At 42.2% G+C, this 27894-nt stretch overlaps 1 protein-coding gene across 5 annotated transcripts; it reads left to right on the top strand.

The window, feature by feature from the left end:
* The first annotated feature begins 993 nt into the window (after positions 1–993).
* senp6a (SUMO specific peptidase 6a) lies at positions 994–26951 on the top strand. 5 transcript variants are annotated; one of them, XM_051409014.1, is made up of 24 exons: positions 994–1121; positions 4817–4910; positions 5384–5447; positions 5614–5720; positions 6662–6814; positions 7942–7959; positions 9302–9372; positions 10259–10353; positions 12418–12817; positions 14916–15154; positions 16924–17064; positions 17947–17980; positions 18618–18806; positions 19940–20133; positions 22112–22308; positions 22440–22556; positions 22651–22773; positions 22848–22940; positions 23019–23353; positions 24315–24400; positions 24488–24570; positions 24653–24721; positions 25394–25544; positions 26269–26951. In XM_051409014.1, exons 1-24 carry the CDS (start codon positions 1091–1093, stop codon positions 26503–26505), a joined length of 3321 nt encoding a protein of 1106 aa, XP_051264974.1. In that variant the 5' UTR covers positions 994–1090; the 3' UTR covers positions 26506–26951. The 5 variants fall into 5 exon arrangements, with proteins under 5 accessions (XP_051264974.1, XP_051264972.1, XP_051264973.1 ...); XM_051409012.1 differs by having other exon boundaries at positions 24315–24570; XM_051409016.1 differs by lacking the exon at positions 7942–7959 and having other exon boundaries at positions 1056–1121.
* The last annotated feature ends 943 nt before the right edge of the window (positions 26952–27894 follow it).

The following is a 27894-nucleotide window of genomic DNA, read 5'->3' as shown; positions in this document are numbered from 1 at the left end:
GTTAGTTCATGCTGACGTACGTCTCCTTTAGTTTTACAGGAAGATAGATACTTTATTTATCTTGAGGGAAATTAAAGTAGCATACTAATTACAAAACATACATTAAACTAAAATTAAAATTAAAAACAAACTAACATTTAACTAACATTAAAGGGACATTGTGTAGGAATTTCTCCCATCTAGTGGTGAAATTGTATTTTGCATTCAAACGAATAGTGCTCTCTAGTGCCTCGCGTTTTCAAATGCGTATTGCAACTACGGTAGCTGTTATGTACCAAGAAGCCTACCTGTGGAGGAGAAAGCAGGCAACTTCAGCGTCCCTTTGAAAGTCTTTCTCCTTCATTAACTCTTTCCATCTGGGAAAAGCTACCCCGATGTTTACCCTCGTTTTTTGAATTTGCCGGTCACGTTGCCTTTTTAATTCCCTTTTTGGCTTTGTTGGTGACGAGGATTCCTTCTCCTGTGGCTCGCCATAAGTATGATCCTCCATTATTAACTAAAGTGCAGTGCAGACTTTCAAATGTGCCTCTCACTGATCTCCTTCTCCGTTATAGCTGGTTTCAGTCACGTGACGCTGGCTCTGAACGAGAACGCGTTGTGGATTAGTGAGACAGGTAGGCTAGTGCTTTATGTTCCTCTCGGTGATTATAGTTTTTCAAACTGGTGGAACGACATGGAAGCCTCCATGGACTTGCCCGTCCAATGTTTATACAGATAAGAAATTCTTCACTTACGAGGATAAGTCAGATCATTGTGACACATTTATGAATGAAGACATTAAAACACTACACAATGTCCCTTTAAAGTTAGAATTAAAAATAAAATATAAAGTATTTTATATATAGACAACATTATTGGATTTTAATATAAAAATACAAATAAATTGAGTTTTTGTTCATATATTTATATATTTATATACTCATTGTTAAAGGGTTAAAATGACGTCACATGGAGAAAAATAACTCACACAAACTTTTATTTTGAAGGCGAGCCCCGACTTCCGGCAGCGTGGCGTATTTTCGCGGTAACTTTCCTGTCAGCGGGTCGGTAGCAGCTAACAGACCGAACCGAGCCGGATCATGGAATAAACATGGCCCACAACAGACGCTGTTTCTTCGAAGGTAAGCCCCGGAACCCCCGCACACAGCGGCCCGGAACCCCGCACACAGCGGCCCGGAACCCCCGCACACAGCGGCCCGGTTCCCCCGCACACAGCGGCCGGTTCCCCCGCACACAGCGGCCCGGTTCCCCCGCACACAGCGGCCGGTTCCCCGCACACACAGCGGCCGGTTCCCCCGCACACAGCGGCCCGGCGACCAGCGCTGCCAGGCCGGTGACAGTGCCACATCTCCGGCCTGGAGGGGCTGAGGCAGCGGGGGGCGGTCCGGTTCCTGGAGCCTGCAGCTAGCATCGTTAGCTTCGTCGTTAGCTTCGTCGCTAGCTCAGAGAGGCCTTCCTTCCTCCTGCTCGGCGGCTAGCTGCCACATAACGCTTCATACAGCTCATAAAAACACATAAACACTTTATTAATAGACACATAAACACTTTATTGATGAACACACTTTATCAATAAACACATAAACACTGTATTAATGAACAGAAACAGCGTGTTCACTGCTGCTGGCTCCATGATAGCCTCATAGCTTCACAATGTGAGCTAGCTAGCAGAAATGGTGAATTGTAGTAAACAGAGTTTCCCGCTGTCAGTGTGTCTTTACTCAGGCTGGAGTTCATGTTCCTGTGAGTGTCACAGTCTCATTAGAAACACTGGACACTGAAATACACTAAATAAATGATATTAAACGTCATTAAAGCTTCCTACAGGTTAACTGTGGCACTGCTGCCTTGCTCAGGGGCACGAAGAGGCAACCGCTGTAATTCATCTTATTTCTGCCTGTGTGAGGGACAGACAATGATAGAGTAAATAATAATAAAGCTCTAATAACGGCTCCGTATTGAGCACTGATCAATACCTCTCTGATATCTGATCAATATCTGTCTCAGTAATCAATGTGACGTTTTTATCGATCAGTCCAACAATCTGTGCACAAGATGTCTCCTCACTGTCACATACTGGACCCGTGTGCAGCGCGGGATCATGGGAGTTGTTGTCTTCACCACCATTGCAGTTTCTCCCGGTTAGGATTCCCTCAGTGTTCAGGAGGTTTCTACCGGGAGTCGATTGATCCACAGAGTGAATCTAGAGTTAAACAGCACCGAGATCTAAACAGTGGATGGTAACAATGTGGCTTCACACTGGATCAACAGTCAATGTGTGACAGCTTCTGACAGACAACCACAACGCTGACGCAGGCACAAAGGGGATATGACGCCATCGACAGGCGACCGGTGAAACGCAGCGTTACCTGAATACAATCACAGATTTCTCTGAGTTTGAACGTTGTTGGAAACATTTGATACTGGGATTAAATTTGACAAACAGATTCGCTCTGTTGTCAGTACGAGCTTTCTTCAGCTCCGTCTTTTAACCAGAGTGAAGTCTTTTCTCAGTCGGCAGGATCTCGAGAAGACAATCCATGTTTTGGTTCGAGATGGACTACTGTAGTGTTCTTTACGTCGGCCTCAGTCAGTCCTCAATTTATCGTCTCCAACTCGTGCAGAACGCTGCTGCTGATTTTTAACAAGCACGTCCAGACGCGAACACATTACTCCTGTGCTGTCGTCACTCCACTGGCTTCCAGTCCGTTTTAGAATTGATTTTAAACTTCTGTTTGTTTGTTTTTAACACCATTAATGGCTCGGCCCCCTCTTACTGGTCAGAGATTTTAACTTTTCGCACTTGTGGCAGAGCCCGGTGCTCTTCGGGTCAGCTTCTGTTAGAGGTCCCTAGGTCCAGACTTAAACAGTGGGGCGATCGTTCTTTTGCCGTCGCTGCTCCCAGACTGTGGAACAAACTGCCCCCTGACATTCACACCACTACTGATCTCAGCCTTTTTAAATCGAAGCTTAAGACCCACTTTTTTAGATTAGCTTTTAATTCTGACGAGGACAGTACTGTCTCTTAGGTGTACTCTTTTTATCTGCTCCTCTCTGTGCATTTGATTTGAGTTTGAACATTGTTGGAAACATTTGGGATAAAGTAAGAACTCAACTACATATAGAACATAGAGCCAGAGGTTATACACTGTTTAATGAGGATGTGCTACAGATTACAGCTTTAGTTACTTTATTATTATTATTATTATTATTATTATGTAGCTGAGAGACGACAGGAAACGAGGGGACGATGTAACGAAGCTCAGCAGTCTGTGCGGGAGTAGCTGTCGTCAGAGCCCCCCCTGCTGTTAGACTAAACGAATGCTGAAGCTCAGTAGGAGGCTAAATGCCCCCTCACTAACAGTATCGGGGCATTTGTTGTGATTGATGAGAATGGAGCCGGTGTGTTTGCTGGAAGAGGTTTTTAATGTGGAAGCAGAACTGCTCCGGGATCTGGATCTAATGGACGTTTGTACTTCTGAAGATGATTTTTCTTGTCATTTAAAAAGGCCCATAAATGGATTATTCACTTTTTGTCCCCCCCCGTCACAGAGAGGCCAGAGGCATTAAGTGTGAGACCAGGAGAGGAAATGGGCCTCTGAATTTGGTTTGCAGGGACAGAAAAACACTTTTTAAGGTTGTTTGTAGGGTATTTTTAGCAACTTTGTGTGTGTGTGTGTGTGTGTGTGTGTGTGTGTGTGTGTGTGTGTGTGTGTGTGTGTGTGAAATGACGCTGAGCGATTCTCGTAAGAAACGGCGAGGTTGAGGTCGTATTTACCTGCCGGGCTTCCAGCCAGATGGATAACTCGATTATGTCGGTGAGGTTTTGGTCCGGTGAAGCTGAGGCAGAGAATACGTCATCTAACATAAAAAGTATATTTATTAAATATATCAAATACTTTACAGACTGAAAGCTTTCTGGATTTAAAGCCTCTGCTTTGTGATTTGTTAGAGGTTTTAAAGCTTTACAGGAGAGATCGTAGTCAGAAAATAGCAAACTGAGGTTTTAAGGATTAACTTGGTGAGTTATTGAGGATAGTTGAGGTGTGTTCTAGTGCCTTCCTCGTTGATTTATTGTAATATCAATATTACTCTGATTTTACTTGGTCTGTTCAGCCCTCGAGTGATCAATCTGATTGATTTGATCGATTGTTTGGTAATTTTGGTTAGTTAGTAATTTTTCATTTAATATTTAATCTGATTTCCAAATTAATAGTTTACAAGACTGAATCAATCAATTATTAGTTTCCCTTCTTTAAGGGTGGTTCCCCAGAGGATCCTTTGTATTAATTAAAGTTATTTATTATTTATTATGAATGTGGGAATGATCGGTTTTGGGTCAGAAAAACTATTAAAGTCTCAACGATGTGACATTTCTTCTTCACACCTCTAATAATCAATATTAGTGTATCAGGTCTGCGTCCGTCCCTCGGGCCCCTGAGAATAAAGGAGTAAGACACTTTCCTCCTTATCAAACACCAGCGATCGTCTGATGTGAACGTATTGATCGATCAGAAGGTGTCGGCTCTACGCTGCTCACACACTAACTGTTTCCAGTTGTTCTGAAGTTAAAACCATTAATAACTGTACAGATGTGCAGTGCTCGTATACAGACAGATGTTACACATTATAATACATGGTGGTGTAATTATAACCTTTATCTGTTTGTGTTTATTGTCTTTAAGTTAAAGAATCAGCAGAATGTGTTGATGAAACTCTGCTGCAGTGACATTTCATACAGTGAATATTAGTTAAATTAAAGCTGCTGGCTCTCTGTGTTGTGTCTCTGCTCTGATGTGAGTTTATTATTCCATCCCAGCTCTGGACCGCTCAGAGACCAGGCGGGATGGAGGGTTCAAGCACAACTGGAGCTTTTCTCTCTCTGGTGACAGTGAAGAGGAGCGGAGACATGAGTAAGCACTTTCTCCGGCCCTCGTTTCCACCGCCGGCGCTGCACTGCATCACTTTCCCACCACACTGCTCTCCGTCCCGCGACTGAGTGTTAGGGCCAGACTGAGAGACATTTATTATTTTTGGGGGGGAAAAATAAAGTCGTAACATTGTGAGAATAAAGTCGTAACATTGTGAGAATAAAGTCGTAACATTGTGAGAATAAAGTCGTACATTGTGAATAAAGTCGTAACATTGTGAGAATAAAGTCGTAACATTGTGAGAATAAAGTCGTAACATTACGAGAATAAAGTCGTAATATTACTATGTTATTATTATAATTTTATATACAGACACAGACAGACAGACACACACAGAGACAGACAAACAGACAGACAGACAGACAAACAGACAGACAGACAAACAGACAGACACACAGACAGACACACAGACAGACAGACAGACAGACAGTAACGTCCTCTTTGTTTCCTCTCAGTGAGAGCGTGGTGAGCGTGGAGGAGATGGACAGGCAGCAGCCGACCTCCCCCGACGAGAAAAAGGTAAAACCTCACCACATCTCACATCGACGGGCTCCCAGCATGCAGTGGGGCTCCCGATCTGCCCAAACGGTGCAGCAGTCTGTCTGTCGCTGCAGAGCGATGTGTCTGTCTGTCTCTGTCTGTCTGTCTGTCTTTATTGACTTTAATGAAGGTGTTCCCTCCTCAGTCTCCCTCTCTGAGACACTTCACTCCCTCGGATCCGCTGAGAACGTACGAGAACCGGTCCAACAATCACACGAGGCCTCTGAGCAAGCTGGCACCCAAAAGGCTCAGGTACACTTCCTGTTTACAGTGCGGCACTTCCTGTTTACAGCGCGGCACTTCCTGTTTACAGCGCGGCACTTCCTGTTTACAGCGCGGCACTTCCTGTTTACAGCGCAGCAGTTTGACCTCAGATTATTTCCAGGTGGTTTGGAATAAAGAAAACTCTGCTGTGATGTTAAATGAGGAGAAACTTCTGCTTTTAGATCACAAATTCATATTTTTGTGAGAAGTTTCAGTTCACTTTATACCCGACAGCACAATCAATAATAATGAATCTACAGTTTAAAGACTTAAGGAACTTACTTACTAAAATATAGGTTATTATTTATTAATCTTTGACAAAATGTTTAAACCTTTTTTTTCCATTTTGTCTCTTTATCAGAGTTTCCTGTGAACCCAGTGATGTGAATTATATGGAAACAGCCAAATAAATACAATAATAACTTCATTTAAATAAAAGTTATTTAGGTTTACGAGAGTTCTTGATTTTAAGGTTTGATACAAACTGTAAACATTCACACAGCCGGCTGATATCTATCTCAGCATTTACTTTGTTTCTGTGAAGAAACGTAATAGAACAAAGCATCAACGACAAGAAAACACTGAATCTGTTGAAATACATTTTTTCTATAAAATATGTCAGTAAAGGAGGTCGTCAGTTTACTAAATGATTAGAAAGGAGTCCCTAAAGGAAAAAGGTTGGGAACTAATGTCCTAAAACACACTTCAGAGTGACTTTACAGTCTGTAATCAACAATGAATCAACAGGATATTGAAGCAGACAGTGAATAAATAGAATAAAATCATTAAACACATGTTATAAAAAGTTATTTAAAAGGTGAATTAAGATAATATTTAAACCCTAAACATTTGATTAGTCAGCATTCTGGTCCGCTGTAACCTGTTCTTATGATGTGTTTGTGTTTACGCTGTAAACGTCTGTCCCGCAGCGAGGTCCCTCTCTCAGTAGCAACGTCCTCCCCGATCCCCAACAGAACCAACTACTTCATCATCAGTCCCGCACCGTCGCAGGGAATCGTTCTACAGGGGCGACACTTCCAGCACGCACAGATGCCCTCCGCAATAAGGAAACCAGTCCAAAGGTGAGACGCCTTTAAAGTCCGTCTCCGTCTTCCTCCTCTCTGTTACACTTCTTTATTCCAGAGACAAAACCTACTTAAAGCAGGAGGATAATGTTCAGTGAGTTCGGCTGTGGGCTACAACCTGAGCTCTTTATTATCCTGTTTATTGTTCAACTGTTAGTTACTTTGAGTACGTCCGCTGTGGGGACACTGTGAAGAGGACCTGCTGTCACTGGGTCACTTTGATACTGAAGAAAACCTAAGAACCTGATGATTCTCAGCCAAGTCTGGTGTTATGAGGAGTCTATGGACGTATTAATAAAGGAATGTGGAGATAATGATATCCTCTGGAAGTGAAGGTCACACAGTATCTTTCACTCACGTCTCACTTCGACTCTCCCACAATCCCCTGAGGTTGAGACGATCCACTGGTTTCACTTCCGATCCGATCAGGGCTGCACAGCTAATCAAAATAGTATTGAAATGACATTGTGGTCAATGCATCAGGAACTTTTTAATGAAGCTAAAATGAGACAGACAGCATTATGAAGTCCCGGCCTACAGATTGTGTTCTCCAGATGTTTGTTTATTTGTTACAGACACTAACCATGAATCATTTCACAATATCTGTCAGAATATGATGCATTTAAAATATCTGCTGGTATGATACCTCAGGATGTGTTGAGTTAACCAACTAGCTCCAACACCAACTGTTTTCTTACTATAATGATACCATATGAACCGTATACCGTCAGCCTAAACGTGGATTGGTGCTGATAGGTGAACCAGGTCAGCGTACAGCTCTACCCTGGGGAAGCGCTCCTCAGTTTGAAACCCTCGGCTACAGAGGACAGAAGTGTTGGATGAGATGTTCAGCCTTTATATCCTCAGTCACATTAACCTGAATTCTTCAGGGAGTTAAATGAGTGTGAGCTGCATTACAGAGCGTATTCTGTTGAACAGGATGAGACGAAGCACACGAGATAGCAGTAATTGAACTGATGGTTCATTACGTTCATCCTCTGTGTGGATTCGGCTGTAGAGGAAATTACTTTAAGTGAAGTGTGTAGAAAGTGAATTGTGGCACACAGGGTTTGATTCCACGAGTGAGACGTTTTCTTCTCTTCTTGATTTTTATCTTCAAGCAGCCTCGATCTGAAGGAAAGGTAAGACTTTGATCCAGCTGCCCGGTCTCAACAGACTGGCTCTCATTTCACGCTTTATCCACGTACAGTTTCATCCACTGCTGTTTGTGTCGACGCTCTGTGATACTCTGTCAGTGTGTGGTTGCCTTTCATCATATGTGATATATGTTTATAGAAGTGTTAGTAAAAGCAGGTGTTCTTCTAGTCAGTGACTATACGGCTGATACATCCTATAGATAAGGACAAATGTTGTCGGAGGGTTGGCACTCAGTTCTCTTCCTAGCTGCCAAAAGTATTTAAAAGAGTTCAACAGAGTTCATCCTGTGAGTTAAAGGTGCAGTATTCCCTGCTGGGTCCCTCTGCTGCTACACTGGTAGTGTTTAACCTCCCCCTGACTGATGGTGAAGTCGACTATCAGGAGGCGGCATTAGTTCACAGCCCGTTCTCCGTCCCGGGTCCTGGTCCTTTAAAGGTCCAGTGTGTAGGGTTTAGTCCCATCTATTAGTGACGTTCCAGATTGCAACCAACTGATCAGCGCTGGTGTTCGACAACCTGAGAATGAGAACAAAGCAAGACCCCAGCGTGTCCCTGAGAACCTCTTTACACACATTTAAATCCTCCAGCAACAGAACCACGCAACTGTCACTCTTCATTCTTCAGGATTCATTTAAAGCTTTATCGTCACAAACAAAGAGAACATGTTGAATTGTTATAAGAGGTTTCAGTCTGTCGTCCTCTCTGATCGTCTGTAGAGAAACACTCTGTATCAGTTCAGCTTATCTCTGCGGTCTGGCTGATCATTAGCCGGCCTCCACTCTTCTGTTTTCATGCTGTGGTGGAATATCTGCAGCTCTGTGCCTCTGTACGGCGACCTTTGACCCCGATCTGTTGAGTCTGTTAACACAAAAACCTCCATGTGCTGCATTTCATAACAAAAGCTGACTGAAGTGATCTTATTCCTGTTTAACGTTTAACGGCCGGTACGCAGTCACATCTGTTTACAAACTACAGCGAGCAGATGTTGTGAGACGTTTTCAGTTGGAACCAATCAGAGACACAGACAGGAAGTATTAATCACATGTTGTTGGTTTTAGTCTTTTGACCTGTTGACATTAAAAACAATATAATTCTCACCAGTCAGTCAGATGGTGGCTGAATTTCTCCATTTAACGAGCAAATCTGGAAGAAGTTTGTGTTTGTTTTAATTCTAAAACCCTTTTAAAGGAATCTTAGCGAGGTGTAAAGTTTTCCGCGTTACCTGCCGGCATAATAAACCTGCTTCCAGTTGCTGTTGGATCTAAATCTAAAACCTGTTTAACGCAGCGACTCCACTGACCACTGTCTTTATATTTCTCTCCCACAGAAACGACTTCTCCACCACGCAGCAAGCTGTGGAAGTGGACAGCATCGTCCTCACCTGTCCAGAGATCCCAGGTAGAGTTCACAGCTCAACAACGCGTCACACCGTGTTTTTAAAGTCTCTGTTTGTGAGAGGAGAGAGGCTGCACATAGGCACACTGTGTTCCTCCTGCTTGGAGCAGAGCGCTGGATCACGCCGCTGAATGTCTGTGGTTTTCTCGGATGTGGCTTTGGTGTGTGTGTCTGTGTGTGTGTGTCTGTGTGTCTGTGTGTCTGTGTGATGAGCACTGATGAGTATCTCTGTGGAAAGTGTGTGTGTGTGTGTGTGTGTGTGTGTGTGTGTGTGTGTGTGTGTGTGTGTGTGATGAGCACTGATGAGTATCTCTGTGGAAAGTGTGTGTGTGTGAGCCAGCAGCGTCTGCAGGTCTGAGCCGGACCTGCTCCTGCCAGCAGATCTCAGGCCTCCCACGTTAATCCTCAGAGCTGCTGGCCGATGGGAGGAGAGCTTATGAATCGCTGGTAAAAGGCTCCGGAACCAAAACAACTCCCCGAATACCGAAATAATCGGAGCGACCTTGGAGGAAACGTTTGTTATTTTTGGTGTTGGGAGATAAAGACGAGGAAGAGGCTGGGAAGGCTCAGAGAGATTACAACAAAAATTGTCCTTGTGCTCCTAACATCACATTTAGAGGTTGTAGAAGAACATCCAGGAATGTCACCAGAACAGAAATGAAGTAGTTGATATTAATACCAGTCAAATGTCACCATCTGATACCTAAAACAATAAATTAAATGTACTTCAGTTTGTACTTAGATTGGACCATTTGCGTTTGGCGACCACCGTTGTTTCTGCCTCGTTAAAGGAGGGGGGAGCGATCTGCAACTACACCCTGCACACTGGACCTTTTTAAATAATAATAATGATAAGTAATAAATACGTGTTTTTGTCTTTTGTTTTCAGAGGAGGAGAACCTGAACATTAAGCGCCGCGTCCAGCAGAAGAGGAAACCGTTAGAGGACTGCTGTAGTTTTCCTTTGCAGGTCAAAGCAACAGAGGTAAGAGACGCCCCACAGAAAGAGCAAATAATACGTCTTTAAAGGGACAATTCACCCCAAAACTAATGGAAGTACACGGATACAAACTCAACATCAGCGTCTCTTTGTAGAAGTTTATCTGCCAGCAACGGTTTCTGTTAGAAAAGTTCAGTTTGGGTCCCCAGAATTTACAAACTGACAGATATCTATCTATCATATGTTGGTTAATTAGCATAATTAGCATTAATATTCGGCTATGGGGACAATAATTATAAGTGTTTTGCCGATTTGGACAATATAGGAGTGGGTTTTGGGGGTTATTGTGGATGCTGAATCTGAAAATTTGGAACCGTAAGTGGCCATATTTCAGCTCCCGGTGGGCTGATGTCGTTTAATTAGTTTAATGATACGTTATTTATATCATTAATACAAAATGTATCAAACTCAGCCCACTGGGAGCAGTTTAAACATTTAAAGCATTACAAAATCTTTCTAATTTCTTCCATTTCGCTGTCATTTCTTTGCTGTGCAGCATTGTATAACTGACCTGTGTCTCTGGTGCTGCTGTTATGTATAACTCAAGTCAAGTCAGCTTTATTGTCAGAATATGCTATATGCACAACATACAGCACAGATGAAATTACAGATCTCTCGGACCCATGGTGCAAACAGCATGTAAGTAAACTCAAATTCTACTCAGAATGAATCAAAATCGGTAGTTAAAAAAAGGCCCTTTTTATATTTCCTGTTCCAAAACTGTCAGAAATGGATTCGGCATCCTCAGCCTGTCGATGGGTTCGTTACCGAGCTGCTGTATGAGCTCCCTGTCTGTCTGTCTGTCTGTCTGTCTCTCTGTCTCTCTGTCTGTCCTCTCACAGCGCTGCAGCTGCTGTAGATGTGAGGGGTTAATCCAGAGCCCGTTGTGCTTCATATTCAGCTGTTCTCTGGGACAGGACGCGCTGTGATCAGCCGCTGACCTTTAGAGACAGACTGACACTGTGACTGAAAAGCATCATTACACAAATAGTTTGTTACTGCAGCTTCTACCAGAGTGGAGTTACTGTAGGGGACGTGGAAATGTGCTGGTCCCGTATGTTATCAACAGGACAATTAATAACCAAAGTCAAACTAATACTGTAGTTCTTTAAGTAGAAAAGAGTTTTCTATCTTTTTATCAGAGCTAAAAGAAACTGTTGCATTATTACTCAAGGATCAAAAGTGTAATGATTGTAATGATTATCACACTCAGATACAGTATTGCTGTGTGTGTGTGTATATAATACAATACATTAATGCATTCAGAACATTGTTACAGAAAACAGAAAGAGAAAATAAAAATGCATAAGCCTTTATATGTGTAATAATTAACACCCCTACAGATAATAATAGTTATAGTAATGATAATGATAGGTGCACATTTAGTTTGTACTCTGCAGTTAGTGGCTGTGGTACGAAACCTCAAAGTGGTTTAACCCGACGTGAAGTGGAACAGGAAAAGGTTTTCATTTGGGCCATGTGAGTCAGTCTGTCTGTTCACTACAGACGCAGAGTGAAAGGGACTGACAGCGATCTGTCTGTAGCAGTGTAATCTGTCTTACTGTGGCGCTGTGAGTCTGAAATAAACAGATATTTCTGTGATGATTCCACGTTATGATTTTACTTCTTCGAGTTCTTTGTGCAAAACCAAGAACAAACTCTTAAAATGGTTGTTTTCTGAATGGAGTTTGGTTGATCAGGATGTAGACAGACACGTATTTTCAACACTCACCAGGTAGCTCTTCGCTCCTTCACATACAACCCTGCAAATACACTGTGAAAAGTTCAATATTTTCAACTCAAAAATGATGAATGAGGCAAATTTCACGCGTTTTTGTCGCCCAGTCGAGTCGTCTCCGTATTGACTTTGTATGTAATCTACTGGCACAGATAATTATTTTTATATTAGACTGGAGTTTGTGAGCAACTGCTGACCTGAAGTGTTGAAAAAAACTCCTGGATAATGGTTTCATAAGAAGAGCGGGAACCCTGATTAATCAGGTGATAACAGTGTGATCCATGAATCTAACCGGTGTTTGTCATTGGCAGCCTCTCCGGCCGACGCTCTACCAGACGGTGTGCGTGAAGTGCAACAAGCCGAGCGACGACGGCGTTGGCAGCAAATGTCAGAACTGCGGGAACGGTGCGGCGTTGCTTCCCTGTCAGCAGGCCACGCTGTCGTCCCCGACACCCCGACCCCCCATCCGATCCCAGCCCTCCCCCGGACCAAACAGCCTGCAGCAGAACTTCTACAAGCCAGTCACGACCATGAGAGCGCCTCGCGGGGAGACGCTGCCCATACGCATCGTGAGCACCAGAGGAACCGGGCTGCCTCTGAACAATGGCCGGTCCCCTCTGTTAGCGGGGACGTCGGGCTGCTGCGGAGCCAGAAACCCACCGAAAGGGAAGAGGGCGGCGGCGGCACGGCAGCACGAACTCAACGACCCCAGTGAGTAAAAAGAAGTGCAGATGTTTTCAGACTGAAGGTATCTGGGTTTCTGCACAAAGAGGGTTAAAATATCTTTTAATTTTGTCTCATTTTATGGTTGAATTATGATAAATTTCAGGATGTAGAGGAGGAAAAGCTGAAATATGTTCTTCCTTCCTGCGTCTTTACCTTTATATTTCTCCTTAGTGTCCAAACTGAAGCGTCCAGCGAGAGCAGCTCCTATTCTGCTAAATAAATACAACCATCAAACTGTCAGAGGATTCACATCAGCCTGTAAATGACTACAGAGGGAGCTGAGATTAACAACCTGTCACCTTTAAATCTGTCTGAGGGCGTTTTATTGCCATTTTCAAGCACTAATAGAAGGAATATACAGTAATTATTCCACTAACACCAGCAAAGAAGCTCAGTGGATAAAGAGGTCCAGTAACAACCTGAAATCCACAGTGTATCAGTGAGATCATGTGTATTAAATCCCCAAAATGCAAAATGCATTAAATTATATGTTAAATTAAACCTAAAAATTTAACTTCTCTGTAAACTGTAAATTACTCAGACGGATTAGTGGAATAGTTTCCATGCAGGCATAAAAACAAACCTACCAGACGCCACCGCTGCTCAGCGTTCATGCAGGTAGATTCCAGAGTGTCAACATATTCAAAGCATCTTCGTCAGAAAAGAACCTGGAACTATTTAAATAATAAACCTGTTTGTGTTTTTAATTTGCTGGATCCAAAAATCTTGGATGTGATGAATGATGTGACGTCAAAGGATCACAGGTGGAAAAATTACACTTCAATCTTCTGTAATTTTTAATCTTTTTATGTTTAATTAAAGATATTAACACTGTAAAACCAATGCAATGATCTATACATCCAGGTGAACTCTGCTATAATACAATAATCAGACTTACATTTACAGCAGAGTGCTGTTATTATTGGATTGTTATTATTTTAATGTGAATGTTAAAAGTTATAGAACTGTAATACAAGTTATTATCTGTGAGATTACAGTAATTATTGCTGTTTACACTGATAACAACTGTATTTGGACAGTTTACCAATGCTTATACACTGATAAACAACATTTATTCTACGTTTGTGTTGTGAAAACTTCAATAATTTCAATAATATATATTCAATAATAAACAAACAAATCCAATAAAATTACACAACAAATCCTTTTTTTTAAAGATTAATTTAATGTTTAATAGATTAAACTATTAAATAAACAGTAAATATCTGTGAACAATAATATTTAAATAAGCAGTAACTTTATGATTATTTACAGTAAATCTACAGGATATTTTTGTAATTTTATTTAAATTTAGGTAGGTATAGGTAGGTAAGTTTTATTTTTCCGATCATTTAAAAAATGAAAACAAACAAAACAAGACAAACAAAAAAAAGATAAGAGAAAAGTGATAAGATATATAAACAAAACAATTAATATATCATCATTCTTTCCTCATCCCTATATGTTTCTTACAAATTATTTATTCTCTCTTTTATTCTCTTTTGTTTTCTTTGACCCGAAAAAGGTTGTAGACTGAAGCCTAAGCTTATTTTGTCTATCCTTTTTTAAAACATGAATTCAGTTTCTTCAAACAAAACTGATGTCAGTAGCAATGACTTTTAAACAATTTAAACAATTTAAGTTCTCATAACAATCTAAAAACATAAATATCCAGATATCTGATTTCAGAAATTCACAAATCCCCACATTCACTTCTTACATAACTTTCTAATGTTTTGGTTTTAAATAATTTCTTAAATGAACCCATATTTTCTACTTTCTTTCAATTCAGTGTCACAATCATTCTATAACGTCACTCCATACACTGACACACATCTACTTTTCATATTAGTTCTTGCCCATTTCCTTTCAAAAATGAAATTTCCCCTCAGTGGACAAGTGCTTGTCCTCTTTGTGAATAACCCTTGGATACAGTCTGGAAGTGTTTTACTATGTGCTCTATACATTAACTGTAATGTTTTAAAGTTAACCAAATCCGTAAACTTCAAATTTTGAGAGTGCACGAATAACATGTAGGTTCCTAAATTTACTTTATTAATCAGAGTTGATGTTTCCTCCCCAGTCATCCTGTCCAGTGACGATGAGGAGGACGCCGACAACGCCAGCACGGGAAGCGTCAACCGACTGGACAGCGTTTCCCCTCGACCCGCGGACTCCGCTCACTCCTCGCCGGCGCCCTCTGGAGGCAGAGTGGAGGCTGCAGTGAAGAGCGCCGGAGAGCAGGAGGAGCTGAACATGGAGTTCTTCGAAGACGTCAACATGAAGATCACGATACCGCGGAGAGCCCGGATGAAAGACCAGGTGAGACTCGGCTGACTGGACTTACTTTCTACTGTTGGGTCTAATCTATAACAATACATCATCACTTATTAGTTTTATCTTGTATGAATGTGTAGTGGAAGTATAAAGTCGCATACAATGGAAATACTGAAGTACAAGTAGAAGTAGCTCAAAAGATTACTCTGGTTTGGAAACATTTCACATAGTTATCAAACCTTTTGATGACTCAAATGAATGTTACCGGCAAGAGGGAAAGCTGTGTGAGTACTTCACTGAGTCTCTGTGGTTTAGAGTTTAGTTTCACTCCTGCGTATCTGTTACTTACTATATAAGTAAAGTATACTTTCAGACATCGCTACCCCTCAATAAACCGTAGAAAGGAGGCCACAACATGCTTTAAAACAGTAATGTACACCGTTAATATCTCTTTAACAATTGGTCTGTGAAGAACCACTTTGATGCCTTGAGTTTGGCGTTAGGGTCGTCGGCCTGACGGTTTGTCGCAGCCAGCGGAGGTCACGTACTGCGAGTGGAGCTGCTCTCATTGGCGGCTCTCCTGCTCACACAGGATCTGGTATTCCAGATAAACAGTAAAATGTATTTTGTGATCAGATCTGAGGAGAGAAATAGTCAACAACAGAATCTGGATCCATATCTGATCAGCACTGTTTGACAGTTTGATCTGAGTTTGGTGCGTTGAGCTGGACGGACTCACTGAGAATGAGCTGTCAGTCACAAGGTAGCCCCGCCCTAAAGCATACCCTGCTTTATGGTCTGTTTTACTCTAAATGGGACCATCAGTTACTAAATGAACATCATGCTGTATGGAAGAAGACTGAAACTAGAGACTGAGACCAGAAACTCATCAGGAGACTGTTTACGGAGGGAATAAATCAACTGAGAAGTCGAATCATTTCTCCATAAGACTGAATGGTATCTGATTATATTGCAACCAGTGGAGCGCCCCCTGCTGGCTGTAACATATACTGCAGGTTTCAGACACTTCACAGCTCCTATATATATATATATATATATATATATATATATATATATATATATATACTGTCAATGGTCTTCATGTTAATACCTTTCTGAATTGTATTGTACATTTGCACAAGGCTGCTTATTGTTTAAATAAAAACTCTACATTTTAATATAAGTTTAGACTATTATCTTTATTTAAAACCACCACACACGACAGTTTCTGTAAAGAAATGCATTTCGATATTTATAATTTTTTGTAATAAATTGTTAAATATACGACTGTGGATGTAAACTTTAAAACATCTCTTCTTCTTTGTCCACTTTTAAGTCAAAAAAACAAACCAAACAGAGTCGGTTAAACCTTCAGTCACTGTACTCTTTTTACTTTTAACCCACAAATGTCTGTATTTTCTTCACCGTACATACTCATTACTTTAGTTAAACCCATGCAAGGGGAATAATTGATTGTCATTTTTGGCATCATTGCTGGGTGTGGGTGTGGGTGTGTGATACTTCCACAGTAAACTAGGCCACCAGGTGCTGCACTGGAGTGAAACACTGCAGGCTTTAAGAAAAACAAAGGAGTGTAAAATGATCTGAAGCTTGATATATTTGATGCAGTCTTTTATTGAGAGTTCCTCGGTGTTCAGGGAGCTCGCTGGGGATGGAAACTCTGACTCATTGATCCATTACTGCCGAGCCACAAAGGACGAGAGTTGTTTGCTGTATTTCCCTCTGAATAAACTACAACGTTAATGCACAGTAAAATAAAACACTCTCCCTAACAGTTACATTTCTTTTTGCAGTTTGGGAATCAGCCTCCTCCTGAGCAGTTCTCACCGAGGGCGAAGAAACCCAAAGTCGTGTCCAAGTGTGACAGCATTATACTGGAGTGTCGGAGTGTAAGAGTGGGAACTCTACGCCGGATGGTGACGAAGCCCGTCGTCGTGAGTACTTCCGCTCTTTCCTTACTGAAATATGGCCGCCAGTTTCAGCGCTGAGCTGCAGTGTGACCCTTAGGAATCAAATAGAGGCAGCAGAGTTAAACTGAGACTGTTCAAAACTCCTTGTAGTAGAAACATTGTGTAGAAAAGCACCTGGTGGTCCAGGGCTGTAAACATATGCTGTTACATGATTTGTTTACTAAATATTCTCACATTTATTTCACTGATTTGGTGAATTCAGCTTAAAGTACGTTTTCACTGTAGTACTGATGACAACAAAGTAACAGAAATACCAACACAACTGGCCCCACACATCTCTCTCCATCAGTTTATTACAATATAAATATTTGTTTCTCACTAGTTATTCGATTGACAAGGTTCAATGTTAGAAGTAGATTTGGTTCGCAGTAAAAGACGAGACAAACGAGAGATATGATAAAGATAAAAGTTCTTCAGGCTCTTAAAGTCCAAAGAGAGAATAAATAAAAACACTAGAATAAATAAGCCTTTCTTTTTCATTACACTGGTGGTTTCTGTGTTTATAAAGCTCCTCCGGAAGGTTGTTTTCTTTCAGCCACGGTCAAGTCTTAAAGACAGCGCTCTAGGAAGAGCCAGATCGTAAATCTAGAGACGTAGATACCTCATTGGGCTCGAGAATAAACTTAACAAATTTCTGCAGCTTTAAATTGAGGTAAATAAAGACCGCAGATTTTATTTGAGAAGTTACAAACAGTCAAAACTGGTATTTGCTGGAGAAAAAAACTGGTGGAACGGCCTCATGGTGCAGTTAGTTTGCCTTTTAGAGGACAGAAAACCAACTAAAATCTTAAAAATCCAGCAATGAAGTCCAGAAAAACTAACATTCTTTGTTCTTTGTCTTTTCAGTTTTCCATCGACAGCATCCAGCTGGAAACTGAAGGTACGAACACACAGCGATGAATTCAGTAAATAAAACCCGACATCAGTGTGACGCTCTGCAGCCACTGCTGACTGAACATACAGTATCCTGTCATTTTAAACATTACTGATTCATCTGAAGCTTAAAAACACGGCAGGAACTTTTACTTTATTGTAGTTTTTGTGACTTTTAGTCATTTCTGCAAAATAAAACCACAGATTAGGAATCAGATACCTTTTAAAAACCACTTAAATCACCCTGAAAACATCCTCCTGCATTCGTCTGCGGAGGGACAACACAACTATATGACAGTTAACTCCTGTGTCTGTCTGTCTGTCTGTCTGTCTGTCTGTCTGTCTGTCTGTCTGTCTGTGTGTGTGTGTGTGTGTCTGTGTCTGTGTGTCTGTGTGTGTGTGTGTGTGTGTGTGTGTGTGTGTCTGTGTGTGTGACTGACTCTTGTGTGTGTGTGTGTGTGTGTGTGTGTGTGTGTGTGTGTGTGTGTGTGTGTGTGTGTGTGTGGGTGTGTGGGTGGGTGGGAGTGTGTGTGTGTGTGTGTGTGTGTGTCTGTGTGTGTGTGTGTGTGTGTGTGTGTGTGTGTGTGTGTCTGTTGTTTTTTTTTTTTTTTTTTTTTTTTTTTTGGCTCTGTGTGTGTCGTCAGGTCCGGAGCGAAACACAATGGAGAAGGTTTGTTTTCAGGCGTCGGAGCTGATCAGCTGTGAGTGGTGCAGCGTTCGGAAACTTCCGGTCTTGTTCTTCCAGACGACCCCGGAGGAGTGCGTCCGCCTGCGCACGCAGCTCAACATGTCGACGGAGACGGGAGGACAGTGGTACGACTGCGCCGGGGACCGTAAGTACTGTGATATACAGGGAGTCCACGGGGGCTACGTCATTTATAAACCGTTGATGTTCGTCGTCCTGAATTCAGACTAACATTTTCTGAATGGAGTTTGGTTGATCTGCGATATGCTAACGTAGCTCAGGAATCAGTAACAGACACATTGTCCAACTTCCTCTTTTTACTTTTCTCAGAAGGACGGAAACGTCTGTGTACTTTTATTTACCAATATGAGCCTAAAATATGTCTTAAATTTAATTCATAAAGGTTTTTTTGTCTTACTTTTTTTGAATAATATATTTATTGATTCTCAGAGTGTCTGAATTAATCAGAGCAAGTTGTAATTATTTCATTTAGAAGACTAAATATTAACATCTGATGAAGTAGTTTTAAAGTTGTACTGGATGAATGTGCTGATGTTGTCAGTAGACTGTCAGTATAATAGTTAATGTGATAGTAAATCAGGAAATGAACTGATAGCAGAATCTGGAATCAATCATCTCTTCTCATTCTGAGCTTCATGTTTCTGTTCTTGTTTAATAAATAATTCAGTTTACATTTAGACTAGGGATGGGGCCGATCCAGTATCGGTATCGGGACCGATACCAGCGTAATTCACGTATCGGATTTTCCCGATCCAACCTGCGATGATTTCCGATATCCATGAGCCATGTCTGCGCTTTAACATTGTCTGCTGATTCCTGCCGGCCAGTCTGCTAGCTGCAAACTGTGGAATAGATTTCCTGAACAGAGGCTCGGCTCAATGACACACAGAGTTATGAGACACGCCCCCGCTGTTTGCAGCCAGCTAGCAAAGCTGTGATTCAGAGAGGCGGAAGCTCCCTCGCTTCGTACAACACTACGAACGCAATCGAACATTCAAAAAAGCACCACACGAAACAGCACGAGGATTTTTTAGCCAGGGGGCAGAAAGGGTATCGGGATCGGATCAGAAGTGAAAAAATGTGGATCGGTGCATCCCTACTGCAGACTGGTTCAAAATGATTCTCGCTGCTTCGCAGTGTTTTATTTTAATCAGTTTTCCTCCTGTATAACTACATTATTTATCACGTAGTTAGGAGTTACAGCTGTAACATAATGAAATCATCCAGCTGAAAACAACGAAACACTCGTTCTGCCGCCAGAATCGGATGAGAAGTACATCGTTTTGATCTTCGAGAACGGCCTGGCGATGAAGGAGCAGATGATCCTGGAGGACATTCTGGGCGAGATCGGCCGGAACAACAACCTCAGCAACTTCCCCGCCAAGCTGCCCTTCGAGGAGGCCAACATCCGACTGGTCAACTACAACAAGGCCTCCAAACAGAAGGAGGAGAAGGTGAGCGTGGAAAACAGTCTTCTTCATCTGGTTCAAATCTCGAGTCAATGTCTGACACGGTTACAACACACTGAGTTTTTATTTAACTGACACAAACAGCAGCTTCTGAATTTGGTGATTTTTATCTGGAATATGGTGGAAATTTTGGTGGGAACGGTGCAGGAATCTGAAGATTATTGCAGGTATTTGTTAAGTTGTGACAGTTTATGTCTGTGTCGGCTCTACGACGTAGGGTGTTAGAGTGGTCTAACTGTAATAGTTTAATCAATTAATGGTGATCAAAAATGATAATTATCAAAAGATAATAGAAAATTACTTCAATATTAAAGTTCCTCGGGGCACCACCCTAAAATAAAGGGACCGATAACCAATCGATTGATCAGTCTCATAAAAATTACACTTAACTATTAATTCAGAAATCAGATTAATAATTAAATCAATAATTACAATGATTAATAATAGCTAAAGTGGGAGCTTTTGAGTTCTACATAGAAGAGGTTGGTATCACTCACTCTTATACGAAATTAAATAGGCCAGCATATATAAACACAAACATAATAAAATTTTATAATAAAAGCAAAAATACACAATGTACAATCCAACTTAAAGGAACTAAACGTGTGTGTGTGTGTGTGTGTGTGTGTGTGTGTGTGTGTGTGTGTGTGTGTGTGTGTGTGTGTGTGTGTGTGTGTGTGTGTGTGTGTGTGTGTGTGTGTGTGTGTGTGTGTGTCGTGTGTGTGTGTCGTGTGTGTGTGTGTGTGATGTGTGTGTGTAGAAAATAGTTGATGGAATGTTCGTTTTTTGAACTGTGTTAGAGAAAAATAGGAAGAAAACCCAGAGCCAGAACCGCAAGTCATTATGTCTTGAGCTCGACCGACCACGCCCGTTAGATGTTTCAGGGTGTGAAATAGGATTAATGCGTGGGCCCTGCAAGTCTGGAACACAACACATTTATTTTATACAGCCACCTATCTAAGAGCCTCAAGAGCAATAGACACGTGATCAATATCATACGATAGAAAAAATAACGGGGGTTTAAAAAAAAAAAAAATTCATTTCCGGCCCTATTTAGAATGTTCAAATACATTTTTCAGCCATATCGCCCAGCACAAGTGGGAAAAACGTGCGGGGGAGAGGAAAAAAAAAAAAACACAGAGTTTTGATCACTTTTCCTGACTATATGTGTGTGTGTGTGATTTAGGGGGGGGTATCGGTACTAGAAATTTTTAGGATCGACCGAAACAACATAGTATCGAGTAGACGAAACCCCGGGAAGAGTTTTTTAGCCAGAACCAAGCAAAAAATGGTAATTACTGTGGGGATGTAGGCTTTTTTTATTTTATATTAAAGTTTAAGAGGAAGGGCACTGTAACCTCTTAATCAAAGTATTAACCTGATAAAACCAACATACACTACTAGGTAAGGTCTTCTATGACTTACAACAAGGGCCTGTGAGCCGGCACAGGCCAAACAGCCTCTGTGCGAGTCCCTGGGGCAGGTATCGCAGGAAAAAAGGGTTTTTTGGCCCCGCCAAAAACCTTTTTTGTGTGTTTTGGGGGGGGGGGGCCGCCCCAAAAAAAAAAACAATACCCCCGGGGGGGGGGGGGGGGGGGGGGGGGGGGGGGGGGGGGGGGGGGGGGGGGGGGGGGGGAGAAAAAAAAAAAAAAAAAAAAAATTAAAAAAAAATTAAAAAAAAAGAAGGGGTTAAAAAGAATAAAAAAAAAAAAAAAGGAGAATAGCCGTTTGTTCCTCTGAGACACACCCTGGCTGCATTGGGACCCACCGGGGGTCTGTTATCTGGCAGGTGTGTTTCCTGTTTAAAACCAAAACTACTTAGGATTCAGACCCAACATCCCTTTTGGTCCAACAAAAATACTTCAAAAGAACAAGTTCATATTTAAAGGTATCCTTGGATCCCAACATCTGTAAACATGAGTTTGTGTTTTCTGTCTTCCTCACAACCCCTCCCTCCCTGCAGGAGAAGCCAATACAAACCCCTCCCAAAATCTCCCACGTCTCCCCGGTTTCCAAGGTCCCGCAGGTCGGCCCGGTGAGCCCGGTCTCTGTGCCCGTCCGCACACGGATGGCCACCCGCCAGCAGACCAGCACCTACTTTGAAGAAGACGAGGAGGACATGACCGACCTCCAGCCCACCTTCTCTGGACCAATCATCAAGTGAGTGACTGAAAGGTTTCCACAGTTAGTGCCGATACTGAATATTAGAACACTGAACACAAACAAACAAACAAACAAATAAACAGCTGGAGAGAAACATTGTCCTAACAGTTGTTTAATGTTTGTTCCAGATTAATGGTTTACCCTCCTCCTCCCGCCAAAGGTGGCATCTCAGTCACTAATGAGGACCTCCACTGCCTTAATGATGGAGAATTCCTTAACGACGTTATCATAGACTTTTATTTAAAGTAAGTGTTCCTTCATTTGTAGACGTGATGGTACAATATAAATATTAAGTTCTGTGTGATGAGCCCCTCTCTCTCTCTTCTCTCTCCACATCAGATATTTAGTTTTAGAGAAATTGAAAAAAGAAGACGCACAAAGAATCCACGTGTTCAGTTCCTTCTTCTACAAGAGGCTGAACCAGCGAGAGCGGAGGAACGTCCCCGACACCACCAACCTGCCGTGAGTCTGAGCACAGGTTCAACCGTCAGCTCTCATTCTGGAGTCTGAGTACTGAATCCTTTCATCTCTTCCAGAATCCAGAAACGGAAGCACAACAGGGTGAAGACGTGGACCCGGCACGTGGATCTCTTCCAGAAGGACTTCATCTTTGTTCCCATCAACGAGTCGTGAGTCTCCGGTTGGACCGATCACTCAGTCTGTTTGTGTCTGGCTCTGAAACTGATCTGAACTCTCCTTCTCCTCAGAGCTCACTGGTATCTGGCTGTGATCTGCTTCCCGGGGCTCAAGGGTCCAATGTACGAGCAGAACCCGCTGGGCCCGTTCCCAGCCTCCACCTCCGCTGAAGAACCCCCGTCAGAGGAGAACATCCCCGACCACTGTCGCCCTCTGTCCCCGGACAGAGACGGGCTGGACAGCTCCTCGGACGATCCGTCCTCCGGCGCCCCCGAGGCGTCCGCAGAAGGTCAGACTGACGGCGAGCCCGCCAAGGAGACCGCGGCGCTTACGGCGGGGAGAACGGAGGCTTCCAGCGGCCCGGCAGCGGTGGGCAACGGCCAGACTGACGGACAACAGTATACAAGTGAGTCACACAAAGGACGACAAGTGCATTTCCACCAAAGACAACGCCAGTTGTGATTGATGCATGTTTATGCTCCAAAACTCATTAATCTCAATACATTCGTCACAAGAGCCAAACTTTTACATCTGATATCGGTCCACAGAACATTCGAGTGACGCAGCCCCCACTGACTGTTTGTATTCCAACAGGACGTCGGCCACTTGGAATTTAATGCGACATTTCCAGTCATTATATCTTATAACTCCTCCCACGGATCAGAACAACTTCAGAATCAACAGTTACGACATAAACCGGTGCCACATTGACAGATTATTAATGATTATTATTGTAAATCTTGCCGACATTCGCTAAAATTCTTAGTCTTATATTCTGAATTAGAACTCTTCCTTTGCTCCTCCACCTGTTTTCATTCAGATTAAAACTTGAAAGGATTCAGAAACAGTGATATACATATACAGATATAATCTGTGGAACAGGTTTCCCCCCAGTGGTTAGGTTTGGTTTTACACAGCTGAACTTGTCTCGCCTGCCAGAAATCACGCTCTGGTTTCTCTGTTCTGGACAGTGAGTGTTTTCTAACCTCTTTCCTATTTTAAAACACAGGAATGAATTTACTTCTAAGTTTATCCAGATACCGTCTTTACAACCGCTCACAGAAATCTACATTAACTGCTGACCTCAAACTGATGATTGCTCTTTAATCCGGTTCCACATCCTGGTTCTGGTTCCTGGAGATCCTCCACATCCCAAAGCATCCTCTGTGGAAACACTGGAGCGATCAATAAACCGTCGGCTCAATTTATCAGACCGTACGAGCCCACAGACACACACAGAAACAGTCTGATCCCACCGGTTACAGCTCGTTAAGGAACAGTTAATTAAAATAAACCTGTTTATACTGTAGCAGATAGAACCAGAACTTCAGGAGGTTTTTCATTGTTGTTTTTTCTGGTGTTTTCAGGTGAGTTGCACAGAATCAGTGTTTGTTACGGTTCCAAAAGAGACGAGGACACCTCCGGGTTCTCCGACGACCAGAGCTCCACCCAGGTACTGTCTTTACCGCTCAGTGTTACGCAACCGCCCCGTCTGTCTGTTGACGGGCTGAATGAGGCTCAATGTCCCGACTGTCTCCAGGACGAGTGCAGCGAGGACGGGACCGAAGACGCTCCCGGCTCCGATCCGTCCGCTCTGGCCTCCAAACAGAACCTCTGCAGACAGTGAGTGGATGCACTTCTGGCTGTTGGCCTGCGGGTGGCAGCGACGAGACGTTAACCTGAGACTGTTCTCTCTCTCCTCCAGACCCTGCATCCTCATCATGGACTCCCTGAGAGGTCCGGCCCGGTCCACGGTGGTGAAGACTCTCAGAGAGTGAGTATTCCCACACATCCTGGAAAACACCTGGAACACCTGGAAAACATGTAGAGACCAGTTCTGCAGTCCTGGGAAAACCTGGAAAACCTGGAAATGGATTAAAATGACCAAATATTCTGTAAATAATGAATTCTATTTTAGCTCCTCACTCTGGGTGTTTGATTTGTTGACATTAAGGTTCCCATGTTGCTCTGTTATTGATCACATGAACATTTGTTGTTTTGATTGATTGATTGATTGATTGATTGATTGATTGATTATATTTTGTTTCCAAACTGTTTTTCTCTGGATCAACTTTTTAAATTTGTGCATGAATTAAAGTTTCTGAGCATTTTTTACTGTTTCTGCATCACATCAGATTTTCCTGAACAGGTACAGAAGCCATTATGAAGACATATTGATAAAATATATATATATATATATAATTACTGATTGATAAATCACAATGTGTCAAAACACGTTAAATATTTCTTAAATGAATTTAATTACTTTATAATTGTAAGTTTACAGCTGAAAGTGACTTTAAACTGTAAAAGAACAAACAGGAGAGAAACTAAACTTCAGTCCAGAGATTCAATAATAATCAGAATACTGTATTCTGGGTGGACTCATGGTGGTTCTGGTGGTTCTGGTTATCTGCTGGAGAGACTGAGTGTGCGTTTGTTTTAGGTACCTGGAGGTGGAGTGGGAGGTGCGTAAAGCGACTCAGCGGAGCTTTGGGAAGGATGTGATGAAGGGTTCGAGCCCTCGTGTTCCTCAGCAGGACAACTACAGCGACTGCGGCGTTTACATCCTTCAGTACGTGGAGAGCTTCTTCGAGGTGAGAGCGCCGACTCCAAACACGTTAATTAACAACCTTTACTTTCTCCAGGCTGAAACTTTATTGTTTTACTGTGTTTATCATGATGATTATTATTATTATTATTATTATTATTTTTAATTATATTATTATTTTTAATTATTTTATTATTATTATTATTTATATTTTTTATTATATTATTATTATTTTTAATTATTTTATTATTATTTTTAATTATTTTATTATTATTTTTAATTATATTATTATTATTTTATTATTATTTTATTATTATTATTATTATTTTAATTATATTATTATTATAATTATCTCTGTTGTTGTTGATCTGGAATGAGATAGAAACATGAAACTTGGTCCAATAACTATAAATGATGAGCGTGTGCTTCCCCAATCAACCAGATGGTGGCGCTGTTATTTACGCTCAGCTCCACCTCAATGCGCGCCACAAGATTTTCCACCATTTTAAATGAAATCACATTTTTGACGTCCGACATTAAAACCCGTAGATCAGCAACTGTCGACCCGATCTTCACCAAACTCACAGGATGTGTCCATATAAGGACCTGAAACATATCTTATATGTTTGATTCAGATCGACCACTAGGGGGCGCAACATGTACACTCAGACATCGTGTTTCATTTCGATGTTGAACTGTGTGTATTGATCTTTATTGATCTTTACTGATCAGACATTGATGATCAAACCGTCCTTTGTCTCCTCAAACAGAATCCGATTCCCAGCTTCCACCTGCCCGTCAACCTGTCCGACTGGTTTCCGCAGCAACGGATGAAGACGAAGCGCGAGGAGATCAAGGAGCTGATCCTGAAGATCCAGGAGCAGCAAGAACCGGACAGGAAGGAGCCCGACCGGGTCGAGGCTCCGCCCTCTTCTCCCGAGGAGCCCGAGATCGAAGAGACTTCTGGGTCGACGGGCCGGCCGCCACACTTACCCATCAGCCCCTGAAACGACCCCACCCTTCCTCCTCCTCTCCCCGTCACTCCCGGGCCCAGCGGGGGGGCCGGACCTGATTGTACGCTGCTGGTTTCACTTCAACATGTCCGAGAACCGAGCCTGGACTCCCTCCACCTTTAACTTTGTATGGAATAAACATGAAGTGTACAGACGCTGGAGTTTCCCGCTGCCTTTGTAACTGACAGGAAGTGGATCATTAAGTTATGGTTCGTAGACGTTCTCCACCAGGAGACTGTCGCGCTCTTGCATCATTATTTTTTATGCTTTCTAGTTGTGTAGAAGACAAACTATTAAAGAAGAAGAACCATAGAGGAAGTTGCTGTTGTTTGTAAGTTAATAATAATAATAATAATAAAGCTTCCAGCTCACATAGAGTCACAGTTCAGTGCTTGTTGATGTGGATCTGCAGCATTAAAGCCACAGTGGATGCAAGAGCACTTCCTGTTTGTACCGGAGCTTTTTATTGGAGGCTGAGTGTGTGTGTGTGTGTGTGTGTGTGTGTGTGTGTGTGTGTGTGTGTGTGTGTGTGTGTGTCTGTCTGTCTGTCTGTCTGTGTGTCTGTCTGTCTGTCTGTCTGTCTGTCTGTCTGTCTGTCTGTGTCTGTCTGTCTCTGCCAACCTGAACCTGTCAGGTCTCTGAAGTGAACCAGGTTCAGACCTGAGTGTGAACCAACCAGCTGCTGGGAGATCTTTAACTTCTGTTTGCTGACAGCAGAGGGCGCTGCTGCTCCTTCAGTGGAGACACAGTGTGGTAGACAGACAGACAGACAGAGGGAAGAACAGTGAGACAGACAGCAGACACGGCAGACTGACTGAGAGACAGACAGAGAGACAGACAGACAGACAGTGAGACAGACAGCAGACTGACAGAGAGACAGACAGACAGCAACAGACAGGGACCCATTAACGCTGCTATGAAACTTATGTGTCTTGTTGGCAAATATCATATCCATAAGGCTGGAACGCTTCAAACCTAATGTTCATCTGTATTTTGTTGAATTATAATTTCTCTTTGACTGATTAACAAACAAGAAAGCCATAAAACCTCTCAAATATTTGGATAATTACTATGTAAAAGTAAACAATAACTTCTATACATACATTCTGTATATGTGAGTTTATAATTCGCTCCTACAATGTGATTGTCATTCAGAAACTTTTTATTTTATATGTGTAACAGGTGTGTGGATTGGGCATAAACAGAGGACGACTCACAGAAGTGTTAACCAGCATTTATTTGCTCCTGCAGAAGACAATATAGCACATTCATTTCCTTCTGCTCTTTTTTTCCTGCACCTCTTCTTCCTCAGCAATGCAAAACAACACTGTGTGATTTCATTATCTTTCTGAAAATACATATAGATAAATTCATTTAAACATT

The sequence above is a fragment of the Dicentrarchus labrax genome, unplaced genomic scaffold (assembly GCF_905237075.1).
Source record: "Dicentrarchus labrax unplaced genomic scaffold, dlabrax2021, whole genome shotgun sequence".
Taxonomy (NCBI): domain Eukaryota; kingdom Metazoa; phylum Chordata; class Actinopteri; family Moronidae; genus Dicentrarchus; species Dicentrarchus labrax.
The sequence above is the reverse complement of the archived record's forward strand: the minus strand, read 5'-3'. Positions and strand labels throughout refer to the sequence as shown.